General features: G+C 52.7%; 3 protein-coding genes across 3 annotated transcripts; 2 read left to right on the top strand and 1 right to left on the bottom strand.

The window, feature by feature from the left end:
- Nucleotides 1-7: 7 nt before the first annotated feature.
- IUM83_05798 (ULK/ULK protein Kinase) lies at nt 8-5,108 on the top strand (the record flags this gene model as incomplete). Its single annotated transcript, XM_067929955.1, has 12 exons — nt 8-133; nt 240-410; nt 487-597; nt 672-724; nt 803-812; nt 950-1,024; nt 1,092-1,201; nt 1,271-1,375; nt 1,448-1,562; nt 4,437-4,598; nt 4,675-4,751; nt 4,826-5,108. The coding sequence occupies 12 exons, from the start codon at nt 8-10 to the stop codon at nt 5,106-5,108; spliced, it is 1,398 nt and encodes a 465-aa protein (XP_067798187.1).
- A 174-nt stretch (nt 5,109-5,282) lies between these two features.
- On the bottom strand, nt 5,283-8,063 carry IUM83_05797 (anoctamin-like protein; the record flags this gene model as incomplete). The annotated part of the gene is made up of 1 exon (XM_067929954.1): nt 5,283-8,063. One exon carries the CDS (start codon nt 8,061-8,063, stop codon nt 5,283-5,285), a length of 2,781 nt encoding a protein of 926 aa, XP_067798184.1.
- A 759-nt stretch (nt 8,064-8,822) lies between these two features.
- IUM83_05796 (Major Facilitator Superfamily (MFS)) lies at nt 8,823-12,443 on the top strand (the record flags this gene model as incomplete). The annotated part of the gene is made up of 2 exons (XM_067929953.1): nt 8,823-11,902; nt 11,966-12,443. The coding sequence occupies 2 exons, from the start codon at nt 8,823-8,825 to the stop codon at nt 12,441-12,443; spliced, it is 3,558 nt and encodes a 1,185-aa protein (XP_067798185.1).
- Between the last annotated feature and the right edge of the window lie 3,974 nt (nt 12,444-16,417).

The following is a 16,417-nucleotide window of genomic DNA, read 5'->3' as shown; positions in this document are numbered from 1 at the left end:
AAAGGCGATGGAGAACTACAACATCTACGACGAGATCGGGCGCGGCACGCACTCGTTCGTGTACAAGGCGCGGCGCAAGCGCAGCATCGAGTACGTGGCCGTCAAGTCCACGGCCAAGAGCCGCATGGACAAGGTGCGGAGCTCATATAATAGTGTCTTTTTTCTTTAATTTTATTTAATTTTATGGAAATGAATGCTGTTTTTTGTTGTTGTTTTGTGTTGTTTTGTTGCTGCTGCAGATATTGAACGAGGTGCCGTTCCTGCACAAGCTGGACAGCCGCCACGTGCTCAAGTTCTTCGACTGGTACGAGTCGTCCAACCACATCTGGCTCATCCTCGAGTACTGCATGGGCGGGGACCTGCTCAACCTCATCACGCAGGACAAGCAGCTGCCCGAGTCGGCCGTCAAGGTGCGGCATGCAGCAATGCAATGCAGTTGTTAGATCTATAGCAAGAGTAGCTGATAATCTTCTTTGGTTTTTGCAGTCGTTCGGGATCGAACTGGTGGCGGGACTGCAATATCTGCACGCCAACAGCATCTTGTACTGTGACCTGAAGCCTGCGAACGTGCTCATTGACGAGTTTGGGTCGCTAAAGGTGCGCTGGGTGGTGGTGAGACTGCACGCAGGCAATAAAATCTGACATTTTATGTTTTTTTTTTCAGCTGGCAGATTTCGGACTTGCACGACGCATTCCTGGGAGTGACACGGCACCCACACGACCAGTATGAGCGCCTGTTGGCATTCTTTGAATGATACAACCATGGATAAAAAAACTGATAGAAGTGTTTTCTTGTGTGCAGCTTGCTCCAGGTTCCCCGCACTACATGGCGCCGGAGTTGTTCCAGCAGCCAGCGGTACATAGCTTTGCGTCGGACTTTTGGGCTTTGGTACGGTCAAAGTTCCAAGCTTGTAGAAATGCTCCGGCGCGCTAAGGATGTCTTGTTCAGGGATGCGTGTTGTACGAGCTGAGGACAGGTCGACAACCGTTTACACATACCAACTTTTCCGAATTAGCGCGAATGGTGCGTCCACGTGGTTTGTTCAAAAGCTCCTTGTCCGGATTCTAACGTGGTCTCGGCGTGGAGGAAGATTCAAACAGAGACCGTTGCCCTTCCAGTCCCTGGATATGAGATGTCTCCGGTGTTTTGCAACCTCCTCGCGCGGCTGCTAGTGAAAGACCCTTACCAGCGAATCACGTGGTGCGTTGTGCATTGTCGAGGTTCAAGGTTAGTAACGGAAAAGTGTGTCTGACGGGGAATCACAACCAGGAATGAACTAGTCGACCACCCGTTTTGGGCCGATTTACCTCACCTCGAGAAAGTTGTGATGCCTGCACAAGACATTTTTGATGCCGCAGCGCCTACAACATACAGGTAATGCATCATAGAAGTGCAAGTGGTCTTGTTCGTATGTAAATCGTGGTTTTCACATGTAGTTTTGAGCAGGTATCCAAACACCAGCGCTGAATCGACCGACTCCGTCGGCTGTGGAGATTGCTCGCCCGATCGAAAAGATAATCAACACAAAGACAACGAAGTCAATGATGCTGTCGCTACTACTGTGGGTCCTGTCCAACCGCAGTCAATCGAAAATATCCCTACAATTGGTAGCACAGCGGATGATGATCAGGCTGCACTTTCAGAGTCAGGGGATTCTAGTTCGGAGGAAATGACGAACGGCTTGCTTAGGGGTCTCGATGTAAAACGCCCGGTGAGTGCGCCGAGCTCACGAATGCGTACGGCTACGAGTGATAACGAGATTTTGGACGAAGAGACAGATGCTATAGAGGACCAGCACATTGGATCTATCCCGTTGGATGTTGATATGAGGCATCAATGGCGAGCTGCCAACGCCCCTCACTCCGCACCTCCAGCGATCAGCAATGCTCCTCGGCGGCGAATACAGCTTCATAGCCTGTTTGATCGCGACGGTGTACCGGGAGGTGGCTTGCGCAAAGTCTCAAAACTCATATTCACTGCGGCTGACTGCAGAGTAAAGTCAATCATCGGGAACAAAGATATCCAGATCGGGGACTTACCACGTATACGTGCGGAACATCTTCGTTTTGAACCAACAACACCTCAAGATCTTCTCTCATGCACAACGGATGCATTGGAAAACCAGCTTAAGGAAATCTACATCAGTCTCAAGTCTTCGCAGGCTGACGACACAGAAAAGCTCAGCGTCTTGGCGTACTTATTTTCTCTTAGCTGCCACGCTCGACTAGCCCATGTGATTGTTAACAGCTCGATCCTTAAGCTGCTGATCAGGATGTTGGCTCACGAATCTCGATTGGCGTTATCGGACAGAATACTGCTACCAATGCTGTGCCTCGTTCTTGGAGTTCTCTTCCGGTTTGCAACTTTTATAGCGCCGTCTTCTCCCGATCAACTTCGCCAACTGGTGACAACACTCTTGCAAGTTCTGGACGACCCTTTGGACGAGACAACTAAGAAGAACATAGCTGGGGAAAATGGATTGGAATCTCGCCCGCTAGCGCTGGCCTGCCTGGGAGAATTGTTATTTTATATATCTACGCAACAGGAGTGGGAACTTCCTATGGAGGGTGTGGAAGGCGTGCTGGCCTGCGTGAATGATCCGGATATTGGTGTTCGCTACTACGCTGTCCGAACTCTCGGCAACATGCTCATTCATTGCACAGATGCCTTGCTTCCAAAGTTGATGAGTGAGCAAATTGTGTTTAGTCTTACTCGAGGTCTTCTGCAATACGCTGAGCCAAATCCTGGTGGAGAAAATGACTGGGAGGCGTCACACACTCATCTTGCGTTGCGTACTACAACAACTGAGGCGCTCGCTCAAGTATTAAGGCACCTTCGCACGTCATCATCAGTGGCGAACCTACCATCACGATTAAAACGGTCAGTGTTACTTTTTTTCGCGAAACCCGAGGTTTTGAATGCAGTCTGGCGAGGTGTCCAGAACGGAATAGGAGCAATTGAATTGGCTATTGCGTCGCTAAACATCATTAACGCGTATTTGGATATCAAGGTCGGGGCTGACAGAGAAGCGGAATATTCTGCTATAAAAGCTAGTCGTGAGTTGTTGCTCGATCGGGTTGTGACTTTTTCTGGAATTCGGAAGTTGCTGCAGCTCGGAGGAACTACGAGTGGTGGGGATGATGGCAAGGGGAATGACAACTCGACGATTCTACGAGCAAAAGGTCTCATACTGCTCCATTTGGGCATGCAGTCGAATTCTGGTTTTCTGCAATCTTTTGTGCAAAGTGATGCGCTCAAGCTCGTGGAACAGGTTTTGTTTCCAATCGCAGAACATTTATACGAAGATGACGACAAACCTGGCTCAATATCCCCGGAATCAAAGCTGTCGGCATTTGAATTATACCTCTCGCAAAGCGCTCTGAATCTGTGCAAGCTTGCAATTCGAATGGCACTAAAGCTAGGAGCCGATTGCTTCTCGTCGCATGAGCATAGTGCTACTGACAGTGCAAACAACAATAACGCAGACCACCGTTCTGCTAGGATATCACCCGTGCCGTTTGAGCTGTTTAACGGCTTGCTACGAAACCCTACGTGTCGACTTCAGCTTCTAAATTATTTCGTGGCCAATGACAACAAACAGTACACGTTTTTCTTACGCTTGATGGCAAAGCTGCTTAACGCATTCCCCAATGAAGAACTAAACATGTCTGAAGTTTCAGACACGACAACAGTCGCTTTGTACGTATCCAAAATCTTGTTGGACCTCTTCGAATTTTCAGCCAGGGAGGCCAACGACATTGTTCTAGTGGAGAAGCAAGTCCTATTTACGCATTTGTTACCTGCAGTGATTGAGCGTATTTTTACGACCGAGGGATTAACTTATGGTAGCCTCGGAACAAAGGATAATGCTCTTGAGCTGAACTGCCTCAAGATCCTTCACGTTGTGCTTCTGGATTTTGACTACGAGGACGACAATGGTGAGTACGAGATATACGACCACTTCATTCGATCGACGCTGCTTCCCTCTCTTAATTCCATGCTAAATGGAGGACGTGTTAAAGTAGAAAGTATTTGGAGTCTTACCAGTGAGCTTCTATTTGGCTTAATCTCGAGTGATTCATCACTTCTTGGTGAGGCAAAGGAACTTCAAGTGGTGTCCGCAATTTTGGGTTTGGTGTCTGTATCGCCCAAATTCCAGGCGCCGCCTTCGCATGCATCACAACTTCTGAATGTGCTGGTCGATTCGTATAAGGGGCAGTTATACGTCCTATATGAGTCGGGAATCGCTGAAAGCATGGTCTCTGGGTTAGTATTCGCTACAAGGCGGAAGGTACTAGACAACAGTTTGGTGGACTTGTTGGTAGTTCTGCTGCATCTGCTTCATCAACAATACGAAAAAATGCGCGAACAAAGCTTAGCATCAGCTCCACAAGGTTTTAATGAGCTGATCCGCTGTGGGTCATTGATGATACAGTTGTGTGCTGGTGCTGAAACTAAGAGAAAGGTGCACGGTCGACTTGAAGATCTATCACCGGAGGAAGATGATATCGATAGCGATCTTTCGCCACGCGAAAAAACTAACGTTGAGGATAAAGTTGCGGATCTAGCATCTAGATGTCTCGTGTTTCTATCCCAGGTAAATACTGCCTTAGCAAAAGTTCGCCGCAGAAGGTCTGACTAAACATTTCAATGCACTTGTGGGGTTTGTGTAGATTTTCGGCGACCAGCTGAATGAAGCGGTATTTCTCAGCAACAAGGAGTCTGTACCACCGAACGAATCGGTGTCAAGGTAGGCACCATGATAACGGTTTTCTTCTACTTGGTCGATGTGACTAATTCGCTGGATCCATTGTACACGCGCAGTTTGCTTCTGTTGTGCCTGCAAGAAAATGACTTGAATATCGATGGAGTGGTTATGCTGCGTGTGCTGCTTACGCTGAAGAACTGCCTGCGCTGCGAAGGCAATAATGCCCACGTGAGCCACTGGATGACCGATCATAGTCGTGTACTCAAAGCTGTAAAAGTATTAGCGTCGCAAGGTCAAAACGTTCGATTGGAGAACGAGAGCGATAAATCTAGTGGTCCTTCGCTTGGAGAGCAGATATCAAGGACATCCGCAGCGATCGTGCGTCTGTGTCGATCGTGAGTTCATGGAAGCAAAACAAGAAGTTTGATACTGCCAATGCGCGATGCGCTTATTACAAAGTTGTTTATTCTGCGCCACCAACCACGTTTAAACTATGTCTTCGCTTGTGAACGGAGTCTTTGGATATTCATCGGGTTGCTCCGTGCGACTCACTGGTTTGGTTATGTTGATGGTTTACGTGTAGTGGACCTTCGGTTCTTCCCACTGACTGTTCGGGTAGATTTCCAGGTCCAACCGCTCGGCAACCTCGTTGAGGTTGGAAGAATCACCCTCAAACAATCCCTTAAAGACCACGTTCACGACGTGCTCGAAGCGCTCCATAATCAGCTTGAGTTCGTGAGGGGTATCAGGAACCGCACGCTCGACGAGTACTGCCAAAACCAAGCAAATCTGACACGCAACCACGAAGCTGAAGGCCTTGACTGTTCCATCCTGGTCTTCGAACAAGTTTGACGTCCACAAAATGAGGGCCGAGTTGGTTCCAAGTGCGATGTACGTCATAAACCGCAGGATGTAAAACCACACGCCGATATCCTTGGCTGGGTGGGGGAACGGTCGACGATGCACAAAACAGAGCTTCACCGCATCAACATGAACCTCTAGCATGTTGTTGGCCAGAGCGAGCAATGGCGTCAGAGGGAACGCCACCACGAACAAGTTGATGAATCCGTACTGGATAACCATCTCGTTGTAGTCCTCGAACGCTTCGTTGCTCTCGTAGGGCACAAGCTTGGCTTGCTCTTCGATGTAGTTGTGGCCACCCTTCTCCTCGCCGGTCTCCTTGGCGACACCGTTGGCGTCCCCGTTGGCAGCCTTTCGCTCTGCGAAGAGCTGGTAACGATACTTCAAGTATGGGATAGCCACTTCCGTAGTGTTGCCCACCACAATTCGGATCAAGAACAGAGTCAGCAACTGGTCACGCAACTCGCGCATGCAATCGTCTTCATAGAGGCAGGAGCCTTCGGCCCAGCGCTTTACGAAAGCAATGTAGAAGAATGACGCGAACGAGTTACAGAACTGGAACAGGAACACCTTGATGACCAAGTAGTTTTCGTACTCGGCATCAGTTCGGTGATTCTCGAGGTCGTTCAGCTTTTGGGCTATGAGTCGATAGACCATATTGAGCACCAGAATCTGGACAGCGTTGGCCACGGTCACACCAAACGTCAGTGAAGACTGGTACTTGGCACTAATGTGGTGGTTTTCCAGGTTGTCGCTGTTGTTGATCCAATGCTTCAACACGAACAGACCAAACAGTGCGACGACCACGATTCCGACCATGAAGGTCACGACCATGATGGACACGACGAATGCACGGCGGCGCTTTGTCTTGCTTTCGTACGTCACCTCCTCCGCATCCGTCGTCGGGTGGTAGCTCTTGGTTCCGCGGAACTGAGGACGGTAACGGAATGACTCGTGCAACCCGCTGAGTCCCCACAGCGAATCAAGCAGACCGTTCTTGCGCTTCCAGAGCTCGGAGAACATGGACGACCAGATCACGACGAAGACGGCGAACGCAATCAGGATGTAGCCTTGCTGGTTAGTCCCCGTCACAGCTTGACGAGCTTCAATGTAGCTGAACGTGATAATGCCAGCAATAGTCGGGAAGACGAGCATCTTGGTGTAGAATTCCAGCCACGCGAAGTACAGCGCAATTTTCTCTCCAAAGTAGTATCGGATCTTGTGCAGCGGTTGGTACAGCATCGTCCAGTGCAGCGCCCACGAGTGGCGCAGGTCGTGGAGCGCCTCCGCGTCATGAAGCGCGAACATCTGGCCCTGCAAATACCCCGCCGCCTCCAGTGCGTCCGTGTTGATATGCCTGTCCACAATGCCCTCGGCCAGGCGAATGCGGTCCTTCTGCGTGAACAGCGTCTCCTCCTTCTTCCTGCCCCACTTGATCGGGTAGCGTCGGTAGTACGGCTGGTACTTGTCCTCGTGGCGGTAGTCGGCGAACGGCGCGAAGTACGTCATGGGGTCGTAGGGCAGCGCGAAGATGGACGTCCAGAAGCGGTCCCAGTGGTTGCCCTGCACGCGTCGGCAGCTCTCGTCGTCGATGAACAGTCCGTCGGCCTCCTCCGTGTGTCCCCAGAGGTCCAGCGCCTTGCGCAGCTCCGGGTGGAACTCGTCTCCACGTGACACCAGCAGCGGGTCCGTCTCCGGGTGCTCGGCGCGCTCGTCGGCGCAGCCGCGTGTGCGGCGCAGGTGGTCGACAGAGCTCTGCCACTCCTGCTCGCCCAGCTCGCGGCGCAGCGCCTGCAGCTTCTCGCCGTGCAGACTCGTGTCGAACGGCTTGTTGCTGATCTGCAGCCGGTAGTCGGTGCGGTCGGCCTCGACGCGCAGGTCGTCGTTGTCGGCCTTGATGGTCATGATGATCTCGTCGGCGTCGCAGCTCAGGAACATGCGCGTGGTGAGGCCGCACGCGAGCTGCACGCGGCGCGCGACGGCCGTGGCCACGAGCTCGCAGAACCTCGTCTCGGTCGTGGCCTCCAGCGAGCCCACGAAGGCCTGGTACTCGTTCTTGAGCAGCTGCTGCTGCGTCTCGAGGCGGCGCTGCTCGCCCGAGTCGCTGTGGTCGTTGCTCGTGTCCATAACCACGTCCACGCCGTGGTCGTCCAGGAAGCAGCGCGACGTGCGCAGCACGCGTGCGAACGGGTCCACCACGATGCAGTTGGCGCGCTGGCTGCGCTCCGGGTCTTTGCCCATCAGGAGCTGCACGAAGGCGCGCGGCGTGAAGTCGTCGGGCTTCTTGAGCTCGCCGCCCTCGCGCCGAGGGAAGACCATGACCAGGTCGTGGTCGTACAGCGTCTTGTCCGACGCCGACGACTTGAGCACGGACGACTGCGCGCTCTGCATGGAGCTGTACTCCATGTCGATGGCGGCGTGGGTCGTCGCCGCCCCCGCGGGGGACGCGAACGCGTCGTACGCGTCCTTCTGGGCGCCGCGCTGGCTCGGCATCGACTTGAGCCCCACGAGGCAAATCTGAAAGTGACTCACGGCGAGGGCTGCGGTACCATGATACATACGAATGTCGCCGCTGATTGAGCGTTGCGATGTAACGCGCTGGCCAGGCGAAGAAGGTGCACGCGCTCAAGAGGCCCAAGAACTGCGAGATCGATAGCTGCCCAGGATGGAGATGGATGGTAATCAATCAATCAGCTGCGATGGAGAGGAAGACGCGAGGCTGGAGAATGCAGCGAGAGCTGATGGCGAGGAGGAGGACGTCTTGTGCTCGCTGGCAGTGCTGGAGAGAGACACTTCGGTGGACGGACAAGTTGCGCGGTCGAAGAGTCCGGAGCGGATCTGACAACGACGTGACACCGGGTTCAAGGGCGAAGCGCTCCACGTTGTGCCATTGTTGCAAACGGACAGAGGTCGAAGGTCAAAAGAGCGCCAAGGCGAGATCTCCACAGACAATACCCCCCATTCATCGTCGCCACAAGCAGCAGCAGATACTTTACCCCCAAGTTGCAGTTGCCGTTTCATTTTTAGTCAGCGACTAAGGTACCGGTAACTGTCCCTCTCCCCCATCATCCCGACTTCTCGTCCAGTATGCCACGCCACAGTTTCTTAACCCATTCTCCTCCCCCGTTTTATGCCGTGTCATAGTATTTTCCGCGTCACTTGGCCTCACTATGCGTCACTACCGTTAAGGGGGCAGAGGGGAGCGAAGCGAGATAGACGCCACGTACTACGGCACTTGACTCCCTCCAGGCGATGGCGGCGTCCTCGGGCTTCACGGCGGCGGGCGACGCGGCCAGCAACGACGACGAGTTCGGCTCCTTCGCGGCGGCCGAGCGGCTGTCCGACCCCTTCGGCGACGTGTACGGCGCGGACGCGGACTTCGGTGCGTCCGCGGCCGCCGACAGCTCGTCGCTCATGAGTTTCCCGCCCGCGCTGCTGCCGTCCATCAGCGGCGAGGCGGACCCCTTCGCGGACATCACGGCGGGCCTGGGGGCCGCTCAGCCGCCGCAGACGGAGCAGGAGAAGGCTGTTGCAACCCCCGCGGCGGCCAGAGCGGCGATCCTGGACCTCGTGTGGGCCAGCAGCAGCCACGAGACGGAGACGAACCCCCTGGCAGCGTCGGTGGGCAGTGCCTCAGGCCGCAGCAGGACGGCGTCCAGTCCTAGCGGCTTGACGCTGCCGCTGCCGCCGACGGCGACCAAGTTCGCGTCGTTCCCGTCTCCTACTGCTGCAGTGCAGAAGGAGAAGGAGACGACGGACCTGCTGTCCTTTTCTCCGGTGCAGGCTGCGGCCCCGAGCGACCCGTTCTTTGGCATTGCAGCTGAGGGAGAAGCAGCGGCGTCAGCGACGGCGTTTGGCGACGACGAGCTGTTCACGTTGACGGCGACGACGCCCCAGTCGGTGACGCCCTCGTCGGCGCCGACGTCGCTGCGAGCGTCGTTTGCATCGCTGCATGAGGCCGTGAGGCCCCCCGGGGAGGTCGTGGGGGTGACGACCCCGCGGGACCCGTTTGCAGAACGCACGACGCGGTCGTTCGGCTCGTTGAACGCGTCGTTTGTGAGTGCGGGGGCGAACGGGGACGAGCAGGACGGATTCGGAGCGTTTGCGGCGGCTACGACGAGGACTAGTGCGGTTGGAATGGAGAGCTCCAGTGTGACGCCATCACCGTCACCGTCGTCGGCCCCGCCGTCGCTGCACAGCTCGTTCAAGATGACGGATGGGTTCCTGGGGTTCGCTTCTGCTGCTGACGATGACTCGGACGAGATGGACCCGTTCGCTGAAGCGGGACTTGCTGCTCCCGAGGAGGTGCCCTTGGCGGAGGCTCTCGCTGCGTGGAGCTCCTCGGCTGATGCGGATGACGGAAAGGGGAGTGACGACGAACAGGCTGGCGAGGAAGCTGTTGATGAAGCTGTTGATGAAAAGGAGACAAGTGCGAGCGACGACCAAGGAGGTGTGATTGCTTCGGCGGAAAGTGTTGACGTTTTTTCAGCTATTAACCAGGCACCGCCAGCGAACCCCGAGTCAACAACTCTTCTAGACGGTTGGCAAGATGTTAGTGCCGCCACGTCAAATTCATCGCCAAACAATGACGAAGAAATGACCGCTGGCAAGTTTGCTACCGAGTTAGAGTCAACCGACGTTGCCGCGGTTGAGTCTCCTGCAAGTACAAACCACTCAGGAAAAGCCGATGAACTTTCCTTCATGCAATTCACTGACTCAGCGGACCATGGTACGAGTATCGAGAGTAACGAAAGTAAACCTGGTCTAGTAAATCTGATCGAGGAGAACGATGACGAGGTTCATGCTCTTGGCATTCAAGACGGCGCGTTTGATGACGACGAATCTGGCAGTGACGAGGGTGAGGTGTCTGGTGATGAGGTTGTGTGGCCGTCGGAACAAAGCTCGGCGGAGGCAAATGACCGCATTGAACAGCAAGGCGACGCATTTGGTTTTTCTGCACCCGTGACAGACGTGGATTTCGGAAGCTCTGATTCAGCTGGTAGAAACATGTTCTCTGGTGCGTCTACTTCGGCTGAACATGTTGTGATGAGTGCTTCACCTACTGCTGCTGCCGAGCTAGTAACTGACACTGCCAAGTTTGACGATGGTTTTGGGGTGGAAGCCAAGAAGGACAGCCAAGAGCAGCTTGGCGAAACGGATGGTGGTGACGATTTTGGAGATTTCGGTCACTTCGAAGCTGGTGTGCCTGCAGCAAGTGCAACTATCACCCCGAATGTTTCAGCTGCCTTGGGATCATTTCCTTCACCAACCCCAGTGCCAAGTATGGCAGTTGAAGAGGATGATGATTCCTTCGGCGACTTTGGGGAGCCTGTGCCGTCAAGTGCCGTCGCCAGCTCGCCATCAGTTGCATTTGACGATGATGGGTTTGGCGATTTTGCACAAAGCGGTGAGACTAGTGGAGGTGATGACTTCGGTGACTTTGGAGACTTTACGCAGAGCTCAGCACATGGAGCGGACGAATTTGATGATTTCCAGAAGTCAAATTCAGGCGCGTTTGCTGAAAATGGCGATAACTTCGGAGATTTTGCTCCTACTGTCGCCCCTACTACTTCAGTTACATCGACTCCTCCAGCAGTTCCTATCCCGTCATTCTCAAAAAATGAGTTGTCGACCTTTTTCAACGCAGCATTTCCAACGCAGTCTCTCCCATCTATCCCGGATGACCAGCCTGAGAGTCTAGATGAGAATGAGATGGATATTGTCCAAGAACCATCATCGGAATTCATTCAATACGTTTTTCGGAGTATGTGGGAGGAGTACATCTCCATTGTCGCAGCAACAGGACGGCAGTCTTCGTCTTCATCGGGTTCGTTGTCTTCTGCATCGGAAGTAAACGAAGGTGGAGAACGCGTGCGATTGGGCAGGAAGACTACTCGCGCTTCAAAATATTTAAAGTATGTGTTGTCTGAGAAGATACAGGAAGCCTCCAGGCAAAATGGCATCTTCCCGCACGGCTCTGAAAGGCACGAGATGTATGTGGGGTTTGCTGCTTCGGGGGACGCCGACCGCATGCGCGCTGCCCTCAAGGAGCTGCAAGATGCATTGTTCCACACTTCCGTGAACGACGCGATGATGCGGATAGCCAAGCAGGCTGCACTGTCGGCCAAGGCCAAGATCGCAGAGCAGGCTGCGCAGCAGCAAGCAACTTCGCGTGGTGGGTCCTTATTTTCCACGACGCGTCACTTGCTATCGCGCGGCGGAAGTGCTGCAGGAACACACGGCCCCGGGAGCGCCGGCAATGACAACAAAGCCGATCACGCAGGGGCCGATACTCCGACTGGTGCCTCCGTTCAGAAACTGGCCCGATTCTCGTTCGCCAACAGCCATGACGACTCTGCAACTGGGCCGCGTGGAGCAAATAGCGGAGATGAAAGGGGGTCTGAAGGGAGTGACCACACGGGACACAGTAGCGGGAGCGACTCCGAGACGGTGTCAAGTGCTGGGGATAGTCGGACACGGAGCCAGAACCTCTCGGGTAGTGGCAGTAGCAACGGTGGACTGATGAAGAAGTTCCAGGACCGCTTTTCCTTTGCCAGCTCGAGGCATCGTCCGCGATTCGTATGCCTCCGACGAAAAGGGCAATCAGGCGAGGAGGTGCGGAAAATGGAGCTCAACCTGGACGCCATCAGTGGAGGTCTCGACGAAGTGAAGTGGAAGTGCGCTATGTTCTTGTATGATGTCGAGGAGGTGGCTCATGTGGCGCCTTCGCAAATCAGCATTTTGGCGTATCCGAGCAAGCAACCGTTGACGGGCAAGACAGACCGTAGCGCGCTGACGAAGTTAGTGAAGCCGGACACTGTTTGGACTGTAGATATTGGCGCCAACAACAGTGATATGCTGAATGAGTGGTAAGGGATAAACAAACACGAAGAGTTGTGAGGAGATTCATTGGGTGTGCAAACTGAGTTCGCACTAACGCTGTGAAGTTTGTGTCAATGGATTGGCAACATCAATCCTTACGGCACCAAATTAGCAATTCCAGAATCCGCTGTCTACAGGAAAGATGGTCGCGCTTCTGCGTAGTTGTTGTTGAGCCGGGAGTCTCGTTCGGTGTCAAGATCGACACTGCCCTGCAGGTGTGGCAATTGAAGGAGGCGATTAAGCAGGAGAACCCAAACACGATCACGGGCGAGGCCATCGCGGTACAGTGAAAAAAAAGGTGTTTAAACGTTAAGATGATATCACATGCCATTTTGAATCCGTAGAAAATGAGTTTGACGTTTACTAGATAGAGATTCCCACATTCGCTGTAGGTTGCGTCTCTTACTGATAAGCCATCTTGTGTTAAAAATTACTGTCCTGCGTAAACCAAAGCTTGAAATTATTGAGCGGAAGCGACCACCCCCACTTAGTCGTCAGATCTGCATGTTGTTGAACAAGGAAAAATCCGACTGATATCGCTCGAAGGATCAGATAAAGCATCTATCATAGGTACTACACTCGATTGCAAGTTATTAAACATTCATCATAAACTGAAAAACGAACAGGGTACTAAAAATAACAGATATATCAAACCAAACGGGTATTGAACCTATAAGTCGAAGCATATTCCGCAGGGTATTGCATAGAAGAATAATGGCACAGTGGTGGACTCTAGATAAAATCCAGAGAATGGGTAGCCGTTGTTAGTGCTAGCCAGCTCCGATGGAGGACAAATACACGAGCAGATCGATCGAATACATTCACGTCGAAGGGAAAGGCAACTACCTTCAAAACGAGGCAGTGGTATTGAAAGTCCGAAGGATCAATGGCAAATCGATCTAAAACCCAGTTTCCATGTGATCGCAATGCATCGCTCTCAAGCTGATTTCGCCCTTCTCGTTACGAGCGTGCAATTGCGTCGTCAATGCTTGAAACTGGTGGGGATCTACTCGTTGACAGTTTTCTTAGCTGTGACCTCCGTGCTTTCAACCTGATATAACTCGCACTGCGAAGCGGTATTGATGTTGTTCGGTGCCTCCAAGAAACCGCGGTACGCACGACTTGCGAATAGTCCGAAATAGTCGGTAAACTCGCTTCTTGACACCAGCCCGCAGCGCGGAGGAAGAGGGAATCGTCTGCTTCAGCAATCGTAATGAACAAGAACACATCCACGTTCTGGTCCACGGCTTTCTCCCTCTCTTCGTCGTATATTTTCGCGCTTATCTTCCGTTTCGACTGCAGCAGTTTGCACTGAAGAACTTCGTTGCACAACCGGACTATTGGCTGCTTGCCGATGACGAGTTGCACAAGCGATAATATGACACCTGCAGGGGCGTTGATGACAACGGCGTCCATCTTTGAAATCTCAACAACTCCGTCGTCAGTAGAAATCGCCACGCTATTCCCGCCAGCAATCGCACTGGAATTTGTAGGATATTGTTTTATAGACCCGACAACCTTGCGTGCCTTAGTCTCTGCAATCCCAATGCCGCCGGTGGGACCAAAGCGGGCGCCAGCGTGAAACGTACACAGATCAACTGGAGCTTCACAGTAAGCGATTGATTTCACGCACCGGTAGAACGCCACGAACTTCTCAAATGGCTGCCATGTCATCGCGAAGCGCGTGAGATGCTCGTCGACGTTGGCTTCTCCGCTTAGCTACTCGGCGACTGTACTTATTAACTTCAGAAGAACAATAAAGGCGCATTCCACATAGCCCTCGGTAGTTAGTCGAAATAACCCCAAACTTCGAAGACCATCTACTGTGAGGCTGTACCCTTCACCATCAAAACGGTATCCTATCGTGTAGCTGCGGCGAGAGGGTATAGCGGTGACCAGTTGTTGGCAGTTCGCTGACGAAATAAAAAAAACCGTAGTTCAAGAAGTTATCGTAGGACTAGTGCAGAACAAGCCACACTTCGTCAACGAGGCCAACTGGATCCAGTTCTTCCAAATTTTCTCTCGAGTACTTGCCCAACACTTTATGTAATATCTCAAGAGCTCGACCATGGCCCCCATGTCCTCCACCAACTGTCTCTCCAATGGCGTTCTTGCCCCCAAGACGTCACTAGTTATGGCTGGTGGAACTAGAAACACACGCCTCTGCGATGAACCTGACAGTGCATCTCTGACAGGAGTTTGAGCTGTTGCCGAGCAAACGCAAGCCACAAACACTTTGGAAGCGTTCATGACGCAACACATTGAAGCCAACACTGCATACAAGTCCAATTCCCTAGGGTCATTGTTCAGGAGTTTCTGCAGTCCATCCAGACACAAGACGACCGTCATGTTCGTGACGTCAGTCATCTCCAGATCGGCCAGCAACTGGATAACCGTACCAATCGACAATGGGAGATGTCCATATCTTCGTTTCACGTCAGCACAAAACGCTGGCCAGTCTATTCTGTCTTTCGTGAGCTGGTAGAGCATTCGGTAGCTGACGTCGTAATCCGGGTATTCGGGATTGATCAACGATCCGTGTGCTGCTGTCCCATTCTCAAACGTCACATGGAATGTATACACCTTCTGCATCCTCCTGACTAACTCTTGGCTTCCAGATAGTTCAGCAGCTCTGAGCAGAATGCCATCCATCTCATCCAGCATGCGGGACTTCCCCGTGCCCGGTCCACTCAACACGAGGTTGATCGCGTGAGTCTGCTTGTCGTCGTTCCCATCTTTCCACGCGTTGAAATGGTCGACGAGTGGGCCCGCGACAGTAGCCGCAATCTTCTCTCTCCCTTGATACGGCCAGGCCTTTCCGAAAGTGTTACAAAGTGGATTTGGCTGCCTCCACTCCAGTGAATTCTGTAACTCCACCATGTCGCCGTCTTTCCTCACTAGCACGTGAATAGGGTCATACTGCGGAACTTCTTCAAAAACAGCACCAATTTGTGCATCTGGGTCGATTTCTTTCGTCAACATCCCCTTTATTTGCGCTGGAATGTCCCCAGTTCGCATTTGGAGCACAGCAGAGCCATTGCTCGCCAGCCACTCACCGTCTGGCTTCGCCAGGAAGAGCTGCAGGGCGTCGGCGTCGACTTCTTTCAACCTGTTCGGCTTCTTCTTCCAGATCAATTCCTTCTGCTTGCTCACCTTCGCATCATCGTCGATTTCCACATCGAACGAGCTTCCCACCTGACCCACAAGCCACATCGAACGAGCTTCCCACCTGACCCACTCGCGCAGTGTAGTGACACTAGCACCATCTTTCCTCGAGGCGGCGAATTCTGGAGGAAGACGGGAAGTGGAGAATTCGCTGTCGTACCTGAACGGAAATGAAGATGTTATGGAGAAGTTGATTTTAGTAGACTTCTAGTTCTGGCTAAGCGCAGCCTAAATCGAACATAAGGCTGAGGTATCCACACTCGCGTAACTGCGAGTTGAACGTCGTCATCACCAGGTTCGAGGGACCTCAGGTGGCCCAAAACTGTCCTGATCTCGTCACTACAGTATCAGCATTAAACCTGGTTGATCGGCGAGGTGCTGGTAGTGTTGCCGAAACGAGCAGCTTAAACGGGGAATGTTTGGGGCTGATCGCACGCACACCGTGGAAATAGATATCGTTTAGGAGACGCCATAGAACACAATGACTGTGTGGATGCGCCATAAAATGAGAAGAATCTCACGGAGATGAAGATGCGATGAAGGCGTCTCACTATTCTTTGCGATAAGAACAAACGAAGCCGTACTTCGCCCGGAACAGCTCTGGATTGCAACTTGCAGACCGCTTAGCGGTAGATTCGTGCTTAGTACTGCTTTCATACTATATCACATTTAGATTTATTTGTTCATTCGGAGAACTTCTACTAAACTAATTTTGATTTGTGAATCCCGACCAAATTTGTAGAAATCGGTAACCAATCGACCAGAGAAATTTCGCATAGATACAATTTTATCAAGTAAGC

This window comes from Phytophthora cinnamomi (assembly GCF_018691715.1).
Source record: "Phytophthora cinnamomi strain GKB4 chromosome Unknown Contig10, whole genome shotgun sequence".
NCBI lineage: Eukaryota > Oomycota > Peronosporomycetes > Peronosporales > Peronosporaceae > Phytophthora > Phytophthora cinnamomi.
This window is presented reverse-complemented; position numbering and strand designations above follow the sequence as displayed.